The sequence below is a fragment of the Amaranthus tricolor genome, chromosome 13, assembly GCF_026212465.1.
Source record: "Amaranthus tricolor cultivar Red isolate AtriRed21 chromosome 13, ASM2621246v1, whole genome shotgun sequence".
In the NCBI taxonomy this organism is placed as follows: Eukaryota; Viridiplantae; Streptophyta; class Magnoliopsida; order Caryophyllales; family Amaranthaceae; genus Amaranthus; species Amaranthus tricolor.
The window spans coordinates 5,512,422-5,530,119 of NC_080059.1; the positions used below are offsets into that span (position 1 = coordinate 5,512,422).

At 33.3% G+C, this 17,698-nt stretch overlaps 1 protein-coding gene across 1 annotated transcript; it reads right to left on the minus strand.

The window, feature by feature from the left end:
* Nucleotides 1–2,708: 2,708 nt before the first annotated feature.
* On the minus strand, nucleotides 2,709–17,496 carry LOC130798400 (RHOMBOID-like protein 12, mitochondrial). Its single transcript, XM_057661362.1, has 9 exons — nucleotides 17,151–17,496; nucleotides 7,055–7,513; nucleotides 5,663–5,783; nucleotides 5,321–5,440; nucleotides 4,140–4,250; nucleotides 3,475–3,519; nucleotides 3,199–3,303; nucleotides 3,074–3,115; nucleotides 2,709–2,975 (listed from the first exon to the last, which is right to left on the minus strand). The coding sequence occupies exons 2-9, from the start codon at nucleotides 7,393–7,395 to the stop codon at nucleotides 2,883–2,885; spliced, it is 978 nt and encodes a 325-aa protein (XP_057517345.1). The 5' UTR covers nucleotides 7,396–7,513; nucleotides 17,151–17,496; the 3' UTR covers nucleotides 2,709–2,882.
* Between the last annotated feature and the right edge of the window lie 202 nt (nucleotides 17,497–17,698).

Here is a 17,698-nt window from a genome sequence, read left to right on the forward strand (position 1 = left end):
AATTTTAGAAAATAACATATAGCTGAGTTTAATAGAAAACAATTTGAGAAAATAATGTATATAATATCACATAAACCAATTTATTAATTTGATAATTAATAATGACAAACACATAATCAATTTTAAATTTGAGGGAACGAGAACGCCAGTAGGCCGAGGCTTTACCCCTATACCTACTTCAACAAGAGGTCGTCACCCCAAATAATTCAAGGCCAGCAGAGTAGTCTCAGGGAAGCCTAGTGTGCACACCCCTTCTACTTGGATCACAACAAATAGAAGGAAGACCAAACATCGTATCAAGTATTAGAAATAATAATACCTGTCGGCAGCTATACTAACCAAACAGGGCAACCTGTTCATCACCCTTATACTTGGATCACAGCAAATATAAGAGCTTCATTTCCCTCGTGTTACACTTTACGTGATTTAATATATTTTAATAATTAGTTGCGAGCACACAAACTTATAATCAAACATACATTATACATTTTATTTTATGATCATAAATTTTTCCCAATAAATATATATCTCAGGAATATCCAACTGAAATCTCATTTTCCAAATCACCATTCTAACATCAATTTGTGGCAATAGGAATTAATATCATAAAAATTTCTCTTCCAATTTAAATCGTATCTAATTTCGTTATCAAAATAATAATATAAATTTTATCGAAATAAAAATTATAAATTCAAGTTTGACAAAAATAATAGTAAATATAATTTGAGAATATATTAAGCATAACATCATATAAAATAATGTCATATCAAATCATGCACCCATTTAAACACATTAATTATCACTTAGCACATAATACTAATGGGATAGTCCTAATTAGATGGACATTGAGAATTACCTTGTCACGCGATCCTAGACAACGTACGCTCCTAATAATCTCTGTCTACGAATTCGCTGTCTTTAATATCGAAATCTTGCGTTTTCTTGACTGAATTTTAAGCAAATGGGAAATGGAGGAAGAGTTTGTAGGAGAAAAAGGAAGTGTGAGTAATAATGTGAATGAAATTAAGGGTAATTGGTTTAATTTATAAGAGGTAAGTGAGGTTAATTATAAGGTTTAGAGGGAGGAGTGGGAAGTTATTGTTAATGGGGAGTTATGTTTTCTTTTTTTAAAAAAAAAAAAAAAAATTTTCTGAAATTTATTTATTTATTATTATTATTTTAAAAAAACGGTTATTACAGATACCGTGGTGTATGATATTCGCGGATGACATAGTGCTGGTAGCAGAAACTAGAGAGGAGGTTAGTAACAAATTGAATGAGTGGAGGGAAGCTTTAGAAGGTAAAGGTTTGCGCATTAGCCGTACGAATATTAAGTATTTGCGCTGTGACATTAGTAGGACATCACCGGTAGATGAATCAGAGGTGTCCATAGATGAAACAGTTGTTAAGAGTACAACCAAGTACAAGTATTTGGGATCGATCATTCAAAGGGATGTGGAGATTGACGGGGATGTAAATCATCGTATACATGCGGGTTGGTTCAAGTGGTGAGTAGCCACCGCAGTGTTATGTGATAGGAAATTCCCAAGCAAGTTAAAAGGAAAATTCTACCGGGCGGCAATCAGACCTGCTCTGCTTTATGGGACCGAATGTTGGCCTGTAAAGAAGATTTTTCGAACATAAGATGAATCGAATTAGGAACCAAGAGGTAAGGGACAAACTAGGGGTAGCCTCTATATCTGGAAAAATGCGCGAAAATAAATTGAGGTGGTTTAGTCATGTGTAGAGAAAGACTTTCGACGCCCATGTGAAGAGGGTAGAAAGCATTATAATAGAGGATAAGAGGAGTCGAGGAAGACCCAGGAGAACTTGGGATGAGGAAATAAGAGTTGACTTGCATGAGTTAAACCTCTCTGCGGACCTGACTAGCGATAGGAGCAGTTGGAGACGTCATATCCATGTCTTAGGTTACTGATATCCTCTTAGTTTACTTTTAGTGTCCTTAGCCTCTTGTTCTTATCGTTTCCTTTCTATTAGTTCTTTGTTTTCTTTTGTAGTAGTTCTACCTTTATTTTATAGGCCTTTAAGTTATCTTGCACGTGTAACCACGTCTCTTTATCTTCTTCGAGCCGGATAACTCCTTTGGCCGCGCTCTCCTTTATGGGTATGAGTTGCCGCCGTCTTTCCCTCCCCAAACCCTGGCCTTAGATTTTCTAAGAGCGGGATATACTGGGTAGGATGATGATGATGACATGTGGAGTAGAAGGTTTGAGCTTCAACTCCTACTGAGCGTAGGTATTAGTTGGAGAGTTTCTTAACTGCGTGTATCTTTTTTTACTCCCTCTTTGAGGCAACGAATATGATTTATCCGCATCTTTCAAGAAAAAGAAAACCCCTGCCTTGTACGAGACACTGACATGTCCTTTACCTTTTTATAACTACTTTCATATAAAGATTCATTTAAATCCTAAATTGAATCAATTTATTTAAGATCTTGCGGTTAATTCAAGCAGTGCTTATTTTTCTTTGGAGGATTTTCCAATGAAGATGCTTTAAATTCTTCATTGTTGAATAGAATTGTCAAATAATACTAATTATTTTCCTTAATTATCTGCTACATTATTGAGAAATAAAAATTATATCGTGAGTAATAATTTGTTGGGTACTATTAAATCTTTGTTAGGGATAATAACCCTTCACATTAGATTGTTCCTTAATGTTGCAGTTATGAACCTTACAAATAGAGGTTAGATCCTAATTATTTTCGGTTTTTTTTCTTTGATGCATAAAAAATGCAAATTCGAGTCAGCCTACAGCAAATTTGATACCAATTTGTTACTTGGACGGGATACACTAGGTACAATAATGATGATGAGATCTAGTTATCATAAGATAACGATGAAAATCAAAACCATAATCGACTAGAAGTGGATTCTTCTCCTTAAACGTAACCATGCGAGTGCAGCAACTAACGCACCACCCAGATGAGCTGATCCAGATATTTGTTGATCTCCCTGTAGACAACACAACAGTCATTCGCAGCATATCTTGCATAAGGAGTTTACGTGTACTAAGAAAATTCAATTCGTTACGTTCTAAAGTCTCATATTACCTCTAAAATCCTCATGACATCCTTCCCGACAAGAAAGATCCCCTGATATTACATATGAAATTGATAAGAAACAGCAGGTGTATGTTTAAACATTCAACATCGAGTTCGTTGCTGAAAGGTCTTACCAATAATATGGCAGGGACCGGAATGAAAAAGTCGAACATGAGCGTCTTTCTTGGGAAGAGGAATATATCAAGAAGCAATATGGCGTTTACTGCCCCACTCGCACCCTTGAAACACATAACAAACAAGAGAATTAACAATTTTTTACACCAAGTTAAACATTGCATAGTCTTACTCGATCTTCCACGAACAGAATCAAGTCCAAAGGAAAAATATTCAAAATATCAAATAACTCGAGACTACAAGGAGCATTATAAAGTGTCTCACTCAAAACTTACCAGTCCAGGAGCTTTTGATGGATTCCGGCCGAAGATTCCTTGACTCTGTAGAGAGCAACATGTTAAGGAGAAGCCGTGCATATTAAAAAGACAAAAGAATCTCAACTAGCAAGCTATCAGACTTAAGCATGAAATCATAAAGATGAGGGGCATTCAGCATGAGGATACGGATAATGCTAGGTTGCCAACTCTCCGCCCATCAGGGGCGGAGAAAAGTAATTCGAGGCCCGGTTTATTTTTTATAAATTTTTAAATTTGGGGATTAAAAGGATTGCTTTGGAAATAGATAAAAGAAAGGAGAGAAAAAAATGTAATTAATAAGATATGATTCTATGACCATTAATATGTTAAGTAAAACTCAAACCAACTACTCTACCTTATAAATATGATTTTTTTTTTATATGAGGCCCCTTAGATTTAGAGGCCCTGTGCGGTTGTGCTCCCAAAACCCCCTAAGAACCGCCCCAGCGGCGCCCATCCTCTAAGTCCCCAACAGACCACCACTTATATAGATGCTATCGATATATTTGAAAATTTAAACTCAGGCAAAGAGAAGACATAATCGTCTTAAACTTCTTCATTCATGTTCAATGCATAGTTTGAAAATAGTAGTTGACGATGCATCTTATCTCACTATAAATGTAATTAAGCCTTCACAAATATACCTTGTATGTATTTGCTAGATAGGCATGGTGCACCAAATAGAATATGGATCCAACAACAGCGCCAGCAACATATAGTTTCAATAAATACAATGGTCCAAACACACTTCCAATCTGCAAAGAAGATGATCATACTAAGAGAACATGTTTTAAACTGCTACAAATGCATAACTCATAAGACTGAAAAAACAGATGAATTTGATCTATGTTGTCAAGACTCAAGTATCAAGGGCCAAGAAAATATTTAGGTAACCATATAAAATTCCAAGAATGCTGCAAAAATGCTAAGTCATGGGGTACCTATCACTGACTACTGGCTAGGCTACCACCACAATAGGAAGTGATGGGAATTTCGTTGACTATTAGTAGGTAACCCAAGCATTATTTTAAACACCTTTACGATGCTGGTAGTATGAGTTTGGTTGACTGGAAACCTTTATGACACAACAAGTATGACATTTTTTGCATGATGTTCGAGATTAAAGACTAGTGCTTTTTGATTCAACAGTTCACATAGAAAGTTACTTCACATGTAGATAGATTAGTGCTTATCGAAAAAAAAATGTTGAATTTATGTAGGTAGAAATTTGCCCGTGTTCTATTAAAATTTGCACATCCAAAGACGTCCCACTTTCCACAATTATCTATTTGATGCCATTGAAACAACACAATACGCCTGCATCTCCTTGAAAGTTCTAATTTCTATGTAAATTGCTTCCGAACAATAATCAGTTAAGAAACAACCATACTGTCATACCATCTATTCCCTCCATCCCAACAATTTGCAACAACACACTATTGCACAGTTATTAAGAAAATGGAGGGGACATCAGCTTGTGCGTATAGGATTAAAAGTCAGAATATGAGAAGTGTGGAGAAGAACTAAAGTGGCAGGGACATTACCCAAATGTTGCAAAGTAAGAAGGGCATACAAAAATAGAAAATATTGGCTAATTGACGGAGTATTATTTAGCCATGAATGGCATGAAATGAATTTTTTTTTAAATTACCGATTATTGACAGCAAAAGGACGAAGATGATATGTAATTAACATGCTGAGATTCTCATAAATTCTACCCTATAAAAGAGCGGAGAGGGTATGCAACAAACTTGAGTGAAATCGAATTTCACTACTTGCATAAGATGCAATAATGCTAACAAGATTACATTACAATCAAACTTACACTACTTCCGAAGAAAAATAGACCAATCATGTTGGATGCAATATGTTCGAGGTCAATATGGCTGAATGCAGAAGTTAGCAGCGTGTGTATACGTCCACTCTTAAAGTTGTCCAGTGAAATCTGCATAGGGGCCCAGGGGTTCAACAGTAAGAACTGATAGGGACACGGAAAATATTATTCCCTTGTGAATGCATTATCAACATAGCAAAAGAAGAAAAAGGAATTCAAAAAAACTGCAACCGCTAGCAGGAAGCAGAAACAACTGAAAAAAAAACTTTAATAGCCATGGAAGTCAGCACACCTGTTCTCATTCTTGCATACATGAAATCAACAAAGACTCACCGTAAAGTTTTGATACATAAAGTCACGAGGTAAAGCCCGCCACATTAAAAAAACAGCCGAATTGGCAAGGATTAAACCATAAACTACACCATCAGCTGAATATCCTTGGGACCATGAACGCCTACACACAGCAAAGTATTCGTAAAAATTCATGCAAGGAAACACAAAACTTTTGTGGTCTTATCTGCAACCAATAAACACTGCAGAACAGTAGCGAAGCTCCATGGTAAGCCGGGGGAGGCCCGACCCCCCAATCTAAACATGCTGCTCATTGTAACATGGCCCCCCTTACTTATGCTTTGCGAGTCTATGGACTACACGGGTCAGGAAAGCCTGGCCGCCAATCCAAACACGTGTCTTAGTGTATTATAAATGTGACCTTTGATTTTGTATAATTATCGACATTATATTCGTTATTGGACTATCATATTTTTCCCAAATATATCGGCCATTTGTCCACAGTTGAATTGATATATTCGACTACTTTGTGTAGTTTAAATTGATGTTAAAGGTGCATTATCTAAATTAGTACTTGTATACATTTTGGCAAAATGGAGAAAATAGATGTTTACAGATCATACACCACTCAGGCAAATGCTCAACAAACAACATGGTTTTTGTTTTTTAGTTCCATTATAGAGATGAAGCAATGGTGAAATCAAGCAAATTAACGGGATGAAGCACCTAAATCAGCAATGGCTCTACAACCATTCATAACTTCAAATTTCAATGTAGCAAAAGATGATACACAAATTCTTACAAGGAAAAAAAAACGTGAATAAAACAATCTTTCGTTAATTTCCGTGTAATAATACCAACTTTTTGAATGACCATGAATAATACCAACTTAGGGTTTCTTTCCTAGAATAATACCAAATTTAGTTTATTAACTAAATTTATCAATTATTTTGTCATATATAATATCCTATAGTTTGGGTTTTAACATGTTGAAACATCCTTAAATTGTTATTATTCATGTTAATCAAAAGTTGATATTATTGTAGGAAAATAAACAAAAAGTTAAATTATTCTGGTAATTTTTCCATTCGTAAATGAGATGGTCTCATGATAGACTATCTCTATTAGGTTGACCCATATACATTTAGTATTTAAATTATATGGAACATCTCATGGTTGGATGGTGACGAGCTAAAGATGATAAACTCAAAACCCTAATTAAAACAGCCATTCTTTGCAAAATGCCAGCAAGCCAAAACCCTAAAAAAGACATAATCTAAAACCCTAAAAATCTTAGTGATCAATGAGAAATTAAATACTAATCCATCAAAATTAACAAACTGAAAAAAGAACCCACATGATATTCCAGCTCAAAAACAACATAAAAGCACAATAAATATCAAGAGGAATAACAAAGAGTAGAGAATACATTACCAGCCACGTCGCTGAGTTAACGATGACCAAGGAGAACCTTTAATCTTAGAGAAATGGTTTGTAAGAAACCCGATTCCGAAACCCGAATAGCTTTTGAATGGACCCTTGAATTGGGCACGAGAAACAAAGTGTTTGGAGAGTAGAGGGTTTGAGAGGAAGCCTGAAATGGTTGACGATCGCCATTGAAGGTACGGAGAAAGCAGAGAAGAAGGTTGAGAAGTGAGTTTGGCGTGAGAATGGAATGGTTTGAGGGAATGAAGATTGGTAGGAGTTGAATATTGAAGAATGGAGGATTTGGGAACTTTTTCAGAGAGGAATTTCAGAGAAAGTAGCTTCCTCATTTTGTTGGGTTTTCTAATGTTATACTCCTGTCACTTTTTATGCATCATGGATTCATGGGCAATAGGGCATGGCCTTGGCTAAAATGGTAGTGGGTCCGCTTCAATTTGCTTGTTAAACCTAAACGAAGGAAGTAAGAATAATAATTGAAAATCAGGATCCTTTGCCTTAATCTCATCATACCATGTTAATAGTTCATCATAAAGATCAAGATGATCAAGGTAAAGAAGTACTTCCTCCGTCCCGTTTTAATCGGCTACATTTGCATGGGCACAGGTATTAAGAAAAGTGATTGTCACGTGATAGTCAACGGGTAAAACTAACAGTCAACAAACGAAATTCGTTAACAGGTAGTCATTTGCAAACATTTGTATTATATTAGAAAGTTTTTTGCAAAAAATTTTACATAATGTAGTTTTTTAAAAAAAGGGTATAAATTAGGTAATTTCTTATAATTTTGCCTTTATTTAATAAAATTCTTAATCATAACGTAAAATTAACCTTTATGTCTTTATATATTCATTATTAAATTTTTACGCATTAAATTTTATTTATAACTTTATTTTTAATATATAGTTTGCTAAATTCACACTAATAACTTAATATTCTATTAATAGTCTCCAAATTAATATTTTCCACAAATAGCTACAAAAATCTATTTTTCTTTAAAAAAGTTCATAAAATAACATTTTCAACTTTACAATAAATAAAACTTTATTCGCTTCCAAAAAATCAAATATTCTAATTAAAATTCAAATTAAAATTGCATTATTTGGATAAATTTCCAAAATTCTACAAGTTCACCAAAAATCAATATTTCAAGTTTAGAAAAACAAGTAAACTTATTAGGTTTGTTAAAATCAACATTCTAATTATAAAACAAATTAAACTTATAATTTCACAAAAATCAATATTTCTAGTTTAAAAACAAGTTAAACTTATAATTTTCACAAAAGTCAACATTTCTAATTATAAAAGAAGTAAAAACTTGTAATCTCACAAAATCAATATCTCACACATAGTTTGAGCGGCAAGTATACTAAAAATACTTTTACATCATTTTACATAATTTTTGGTCAAATAGTTAGCAAATAAAATATTTTGTACTAAATAGTGATTAAAAGTTACTTTTAGTATAAAATCTCATATATTCAAAGAAATCACTTCAATATTTAATAACTTATAAAAATTTCTCAAGAATATCTTTAAATTGTGATTTTATTATTATCACAAAAATAGTTGTAATAATTTAAAATAGTAAATCAAACTCTCTTTTTTTTATTATATGATAATGGTCGAATGGCCTATGAGTGTTTTGAGCCCTTTTCACATAAAAAGAATGACTTAATTTAATTTAGTGTACTAAATCCTAGATTTAAATAATTAACATAACCACTTACAAAAATAAAAACTTTACGCAATAACTTAGAAATTTACTATAACCTTAAGGATAAACTTAAATCTCAAAATAAAGTATAATAAAAATATTCTTCATATAACCATACTTAATAAAAAATAAGTTCATAAAATAACTTAATACAATAATAAAAAACTAATTTGAAGGCTAACATAAACATATTAATAAAGTTCTAACATAAAAATTCTTAAATATAATAACATTCCTAATGTAACACATAACTCATAAACATATTAGCACTAGTTTATAACAGGAATCATACTTAATATCACTAGAATATAATTTTGCACCCAACGTCCTAAACTTATTCAAAGATTATTAAATTACATACTGAAAAATACTTTTTAGTATACACATACTTAATATAATCTTGATCATAATTTCATTAAACTAACTTCCTAATAAAACATATCCGCATATTTCATACTTTGCATATTATAAAGTAAATACAATGTAAAATTCCACAAAAAGAGTAGGGTAAGAAATTATACCATACTAACACCAAGGATTAGTACTAAGTACTAATTAGGAAAATAATAAGAAAGAAGACCCTCCAAAATAGATAATAATGCTCCAAAGATAATTAATCTAAACTTCCAAAATAATGATGATCTTCTAAGCTCCCAAAATTAAATCTAAACTCCAAAAATAATAATACATTAAGTACCGAAAGTAATAACCTAATAATACTCCATAATGATAATGATTTAAGCTAAATAAAAAGTGTTCTAAGCTTCATGTTCTTGAATTTCTTCAAGTAATAATAAAGGTATTAATGTAGTAAGATTTTAATGAAGTGATAAGAAAGAATGTTAGAAAGATTTGATGATTGTGGTGTAAGTGATCTCATGGTTAAGAGGTATTTATAAAGGGTTTGAGAAACTTTGTAGTTCATTAGATTGTATGAAAGAGTGTTAGGAGTATAAAATGTTAACTTGTGTAAGTGATTTAGAATGTGTAAATGACTGTGTAAGAGTTGAACTGTATAAGTGAATGTGTAAGAGTTTGGAGTGTAGAAGAAGGTTAACTTGTGTAAGGAAATGGTTATAGCTTGTGTAAGTGATGAACATCATGGGTTACTATTGAAAGAATTTTGGTTCATCAAATTTTTGTTCTAGTATGTACAAGTGAATATACTTTAAAATAACAGGTAAATTTGATCATGAAAATATGTAGTTTACATAGAAAATTTTGCTTAAAATAAATCAAAATTATAAGGTTAAAATAATAAGTAGTAATGTTGTAACACCCGAATTTCCTCCCGTCCTTTACGGTTTTGGTTTCGTTCGACCCCTTAACGAAACCAAAACCGTAAAGGACGTGAGGAAATTCAGGGGTGTTACAAATGTTAGTTTAAGGAAGAAAATTAAAACGCAACATTTTACAAAACCGCGAATATAATAATAAAATTTTACTTTTCGTACTCTAAAATAATAAAATAATATTTTAGTGCTTACAAAGAGATTTTAAACAAAATAATATTTTAAAGTTTAATATTTGAAAGAAATTATAAAATTGAAAAAGTTTTAGGAATTTAAAGATGTTTTGAAATAGATAGCCAAAGGATTAGAAATTTGAATTGAAAATTTAGAATAATTAATCAAAAGATATAGACTAAAAAAAAATCAGACATAATTCAATCTCAACAACTTGTCCAAACAATACGTTACTTACTCAAACTGACATGAATACCTATCTCATGACTTATTTGCTATAAATAATTACGTCACAATTCACAACCCCCAAAAAAACTAATAAACTCTTGTAAACTTGGAACGGTGACTATTAACAAAAAGCAGCTTAGAGACGTTTCCCATTGATTTCTTTATTCTAAAACAAAGGAAATTTGGCGCCAACCAGTTCTTCAAGAAAATTCATGTCTGTTTCTTTATTCTAAAACAATACCATTTCCCATAGATTTCTTGGATTATACCAAATCTGTTTTTGAATTCTTGGATTTTATTTTCTGCTTTCCTTATCACTATGTTTGAATTCCTGCAATTCTCTGATGATTTTTTGAGTTTATTATGATAAATCAGAGGATAATCCATGTAGTTCTATGTGTTTCCTTGGCATTGTATTTGAATCCCTGCAATTTTCTGTCATTCCCAAATGAGTTTTTAGTTTATTCATGGGATAACCCATGTGGTTCAATTTTGATTTTTCAATTCTAAACAAGAATAAATCCAAACCAAGAAAAACCTATAATTATTTTTGTTACAATGGAAGAAATATGGCTGTTCACAATTCACTTGAAAAGCCAGGCCCAAATAAAGCCCTTATAAAATTTCAAGGCTCCTTATTTGACCCGACTCATATTCACTTATACACGGCCCCATCCTTATCCAACCCATTGAACACCCCTAGACTTAGAAATAGGAACAAAAGTAGAAGACTCAAAAAACTCTCTTTGTTAGTGTTATTACTTATAAGATTGCATACATCTAAATACATCTAATCTCTCAAAGTCTGTATTAGGTGAAAGCCACTTAATGGCGTTGAGATTTTGAAATGAAAAGTGTAGTGAAGGAAAGTGTTGAAAAAGACTGTAACAAAATTGAAATGTACCTTAGTGTTAGAGTTTATAACATATTTTAAAATGTCAACCATCAGTTTAAATTTTTAGTTAAGTTGGTTCTGACACTTGCATATCACATTTTATGTTCTATTGACCATTTTGTGATCCTGTCATTACTTTATTGCAGAAAGGAAAATATTGAAGGCATTGACATGGATGGAGCAGCTGAATGGGACGACGAACTGCTGAATGGAGCAGCTGATTTATTCTCTATTGTATTTGTTCTTTTCTCAACTTTGTTTCCTTTTCTTTTTAAGACTTTAAAACATATTTTTATCATAATCAATTTATTGCAACAGTTGAAATAATTTTCATTTAGGACCGGCCCTAGACCCATCCTAAAAATTAAGACTTCATAATTAATATTTCGTTTCGACCCTCTCAAATCTTTATACTATCAACTCTGGGAAAAGTTCCAATCATTAGTAGCAATTTTCACGTATTGATTGAAGATGCGGATCATGTTTGCAACAAAGAGTCAATCATCGATATGGAACAATCCTTTTTTGTATCACAAATTTTTGTGAGATCTTTAATTGGACCGGTCCATTATATATTTGTTTGAAATATTATAAGTAGGCATTAGAGATGATGTAAGTAGGCACTTAAATATTGTGAGTAGGCATTAAGTATTATGTAAATAGACATTAAATTTTAATAGGCTGAACTTAAGAGACATCTCTTAAAGAGATGGTCTCTCAAGAGACTAGCTGTTTTTGCATTGCAAGGATAAAGTTATGTATATGTGGCTTGCCAAAACCTTGCTAATATTCTTCTCTCATCTTTGTTTCGAATTCTATTTATGAATTTTAGGGTAATGTTAATCAGAAACTATCTTTTATAATGTTACAATTTAAAAGGTAAGGTTGCATACATTCGATGTCCTAAATTCCGTCCATAATATATCCCAAATCCTCCAAATAAGCATTTGCTTCGAGTACATGCTAATCCTGTTGAAATGTAACTTATTAGTGTTAGAGTATATAATATATCCTAATGCCTTTTTATCATTAGTTTAAATTTTTGTTTGAGTTGATTTTGTAATATTAAAATCAACGTAACATGAGGTCACGAGTTCAAATCTCAATCGCCCCTCATTTAAAGTGAAATATTTAGAGCTATTTATGAGGAGAGCATGTGCAGCAACTATAATTTTAGCCCGTAGGCTTTCATGTGAAAGGGTGTGTTATGTATAACATATCTTGGAGATCTCAACCATCGGATCATCTTTTTAAGCTTTTAATTTATTTATTTCTTAACACTTAAATGTCTCATTTGTATGTTTTAATGGACATTTTGTCATCTTGTCATCACTTTATCGCAGAACCATAAAATTGGAGGCACTACCATGGATGGGGCTGCCGAAAAGAACGAAGCAGAACTATATTTACCAGATGTACGTGTGTCCACATTCTGATTGATCTTAACAATAATACGTATTTATTATGTGGAAAAACCATATTAAATGCTCTACTGTATTTGATCTTTTCTCATCTTTGTTTCGTACTCTTTTTAATGACTTTTAATTAATATTAATATACTCTAAATATTGCAACAATCTAAATATAACGGGCAAGTGGGTCTTGCGTCTAACAAAAAAATTAGAAAGACGTTAGTTTAACATTTAATAGTTAGGATCTATAATAGTATATTTAGTAATTCGAGTTAATAATTAATATTTCACCTCGGACCTCTTTCAGGGTCATATGTTTCTATTATCATTTTTGAGTCATTAAACTACAAACTATTAAGCCATAACAATTCATCACGTAATCACCCGCAGGTCCACTCATGTGGATGCACCCACGAGGTACCCATAGGTTCGGGCCCACAAACTCAAGGGTAATAAGCATAAATTTGCATACACACTTAATGAGGTTTACTCTTTTCCAAAACCATATGGTACTAGGAGATTTAACCATCAAGCATTATATACAAGTTTACAACCCATTATTTTAGCATATGTGATCTTTGTTACATGTAAAGTATTTTCAACACAAACTCTGTCTTTATTAGTAGCATTTAATCATTTTTAATCATTAAGAACTCATTTGTTATCCCTTTTAAACCTATTAAATTATATATATAACAAATCTTAAGACTTCAATCATCAATTTGAGCTAATGACTGAGGCCCTAATATAATTTCACTTGAAAAGAGGGGTATATGAGATTCAAAGCACATTTGTTTGTATATTTCAAGCACATTTTTGGCAGGGATTAGTGAGCGCCAGAAATGGAGGTGACGTGAAGCGTTGGAAAGAAGTCAGAGAAGCAAAGCTTTTCAGGTACAGAGAAAAGAGAAGCAGAAGATGGTATTCTAAACCTAAGGAGATGATATGGAATGAAAATATTGAAGGCACTGACATGGACGGAGCTGCTGAATGGAATGAAAAAGAACAAATTTCACCGGATCCATGCACACATTCTGACCTTCTCGATGATATGTGCTTACAATGTGGAAATACCATATTGAAAGATGGAGACGATAAAAACCTACAGTATAGATTCATGCCTTTGGTACTTACTATAATTATTATGCTGATTTATTCTTTACTAGTAGCAATGTACAACTTGATGTGAACCTGCGCACATGTTTGCAACCAAGAGTCAATTATCAATATGAATGAACCTTTTTTTTTATATTGCAAGTGTAAGGTAATATATATCTGACCCACTCAAACCCTGCTAAGGCAGAAGCGAGTTGACATTGAAACAATGACGTGTGTGTTCAACATTGTTGCTAAACTTGCTTGATTATATCACTAAGTGTGTGTTCAAAATTGAAATAAAGCATAATTACTTGCAGAGGGTAGAGGTTACAACAAGTGAAATTGAAAGGTTATGCAATGTTCACACAAGTAGAGCGCTAAGCCAAGGGAAATTGTTCTTGATTCTGAACCTGAACAACACATTGCTTGAAACAATTAGCACGAGTTCTCTCACTTTAAAAGAGTTGAATATGGGATGTGGTCTTTCTAATTATCATGGTATTATAGAATTTGTTATGTAAAGTTTATTGTCTTTTATTTTTCTTTTGAAAATTTTTTAGCAAAATCCTAACAAGATAATTTGATGAACAGAATCGCTCAAGGGAAATATCTTCTACAGTTTCATGTACACGAAAGTAACCAAGTTGAGACCTTTTGCCCAAACATTTCTGAAAGAAGCAAAAAAGTTGTTTGACATGTACATTTACACTATGCGAGGACTAATATACGCGCAAAAGATGGTAAGCCATCTGGATCCTGCAGAACTCTACTTCACTTCAAAAGTAATTTCCACCGAACATAACAAAGTTATCGGTCAGAAGGGACTAGACATTGTACTAGCACTCAACACTACTATCGTGATACTTGATGACCAAAAAGATGTAAGTTGATTGCTTTGTTAGTGCTAAGCTAGATGTTGATTTGAGTTTTTTTCTTAAAGGACTCCGCATACAATGTTGTCTAAAGCTGGGTGATATTGTGTGTTTGGACTGATCCAGGTCTGGGTGGATAACTTGGACAATTTGATAGAGGTGCAGGAATACCACTACTTCAGATCAACTACTACTGGGCCTTCGTGTTATAGTGAGTCGAACACCGATGAGGATGAATCAAATGGAATTCTGGCAGCCCTGCTAGAGGTTCTTCAGAAAATACATAAAAACTTCTTTGCTCCTCCTGTTAGTTCCTTGACCAATTAGTTTACCTTGTTAAGTTGTTTGGCTAGCTGCTATACTTATTTGCTTTTGTTTATCCTGATAGACACAAGGTGAAAAATATGACTTATCTTCCAGAGACGTGAGACTGGTAATAAGAAGCGTGGTTTTGTGTCTCATCATACGCTTGTTTTCCTTCAGTAAGTACTGTGAACCAGTGATCAGGAACAATTTTAGCTGAACTGACAACCATGCAGGTAATTGAACAAATCCGAAAGACAGTCCTTGTGGATTGCAACATAGTAATAGCGGTGTCTAATGAACAGAAAAGTAAATTGTGGAGATTGGCAACACAGATGGGAGCACGTTGCTATGATGAAGTGGATTTGGATGAAGTCAAAGTGAGGGAATTTGTTACACATGTTGTGACTACTGATGCTGCATCGGAGGTATCTAAATGGGCAATCAAACAGCGCAAGTATCTAGTAGATCCTGAGTGGATCGTTACTGCACACTTTTTTTGGATAAAGCAACGTGAGGAAACTGCACCAGTTCGTCAATGACTCATTTTATGCACTCGACGAAATTCAAATTTATAAAACATTCTCTGAAACTAGTTTAAGACTAAGTTTTTGTGCAAGTGATTACTTGTTATTCATAGATGATGTAGTTGGTAACAAAGGTTTATGCTTCAGATTTGTATAATGTTTTTGTTTGGTAATCTTTTGAGTAGTAATTAGAACCAATGAATATTTCTGAATCTAATACTTGATAGTTTATGGTATAAAAATAAACAGGTAGATCACTTGTTTATTTGTGCATTTTTATTGCAACATTGTCGGTTGTGATTGTGCCTTTAATCTCATGGTACGTAGTTGGATTTATGTAGAATTGTAGAGGCAAGATGGTTCAACAAGAGGAGTTCAACAAGCATTTAAATGAAGTTGATGAAGCAAAGAGGTTAGTCGAGCTCAAACGTTCAAAGTACAAGGAAGCATACCATGGGGTAGGAGGTTTGGAGAAAAGTGCATTTGAACGAGTAAGGTCATGCTCGAACAAACAGGGTACACTGGAATGAACCACCTTGTTGTTTGGACAAGCAACCTAATACTACTATTCAAGTTTGACTTCTGGATGGTTTCTATCTTTAGGAATAAAGCACGCACGTAAAGCGCTCGTTCAAGCACGTAGGCTCAATGACATTCTACTTCATTTAAAACCTAATCTAATTAGGTCATAACATAAAAAACATACCCTCTCAGAGTATTCTTGAACATGCACGTAAAGCGCTCATTGTCCTCCCCATAGCCCTACCCTTCCCTCAGCCTATCGTGTACTCGCAAAACATTATGTACATCGGACTCTTTCAAACCCGACCTAGGCATGGGACACTTGCTCACATAAAGCTCAGTTACATTAACTAAGCTTAATTGTGCATACTTATATGCTAAGTTATATTTCTGTGAGAAACTACTTCAGAGAAATTACTAGGAGGCCGTCCTGAGATTCAGAGTCGAACACAAATGAGGACGAATCAAATGGAACTCTTGGAACCCTGCTAAATGTTCTTTGGAGAATACATAGAAACTTCTTCTATCCTCCTGTTAGTTCCTCGACAAATTAGTTTACTTAAGTTGTTCTGCTAGCCGCGATAAAATTAGTTTGGACTTTGGAGTATAAATTGACTAGGAATGGAAAAGAGGAAATTAGGACAACCATTTATGGTAAAATTGGACAGCTATCTACCCAATTTTAAATCGAACCCGAAACACCTAACCTAATGACTTATTTGAGAACCTCTACTTCTATTATATGGATGAAAAGGACTTTCCGAATTCCAATCAGTATACATTAGGATTAGGCATACAAGCCATGAATAGTTTTAATTGATGTGGATGATTCATCTTTTATCATTGTTTGAGTGATAATTACTTCATGTGAAATTGTACTGAATTGAAATCAGGAACAAGCTACACGGGTCGGGAAAGCCTGGCCGCCAATCAAAACAAGCATTTTTTTTTGGTAAAATAGAGAAAATGCTCAAACAACAAACTGAAAAAGAACATAAAATCACAATAAATATCAAGAGGAATAACAAAAACTAGAGAATACATTACCAACCACGTTGCTGAGTTAACGATGACCAAGGTGGACCTTTGATCTTAGAGAAACGGTTTGTGAGAAATCCGATTCCAAAACCCGAATAGCTATTAATGGAGCCTTGAATTGGGCACGAGAAACAAAGCGTTTGGAGAGTAGATGGTTTGAGAGGAAGCCTGAACTGGTTGATGTTGATGACCGCCATTGAAGGTAAGGAGAAACATGAGAAGTAGGTTTAGCGAGAGAATGGAATGGTTTGAGGAAATGAGAATTGGTAGGAGTTGAATGTGGAAGAATGGAGGATTTGGGTGTTTTTTCTGAGAGGAATTTGAGAGAAAGTAGCCTCCTCATTTTGTTGGGTTTTCTATTCTTATGAAGTCAACCGTCCGTTTTGTTATGTTCTTCCACTTTACTATGTCCATAATTAATAGTTTTATAAGTTTTTTCATTTTAAAATACCTTCTATTTTTAGAAAGCTTTTATTTCACTTTTACCTGTTAAAATCCTCTTTTTCTTTTAATGTATTCCTAATCTTTTATATATAATAATTTTCTCTCTCGTACTT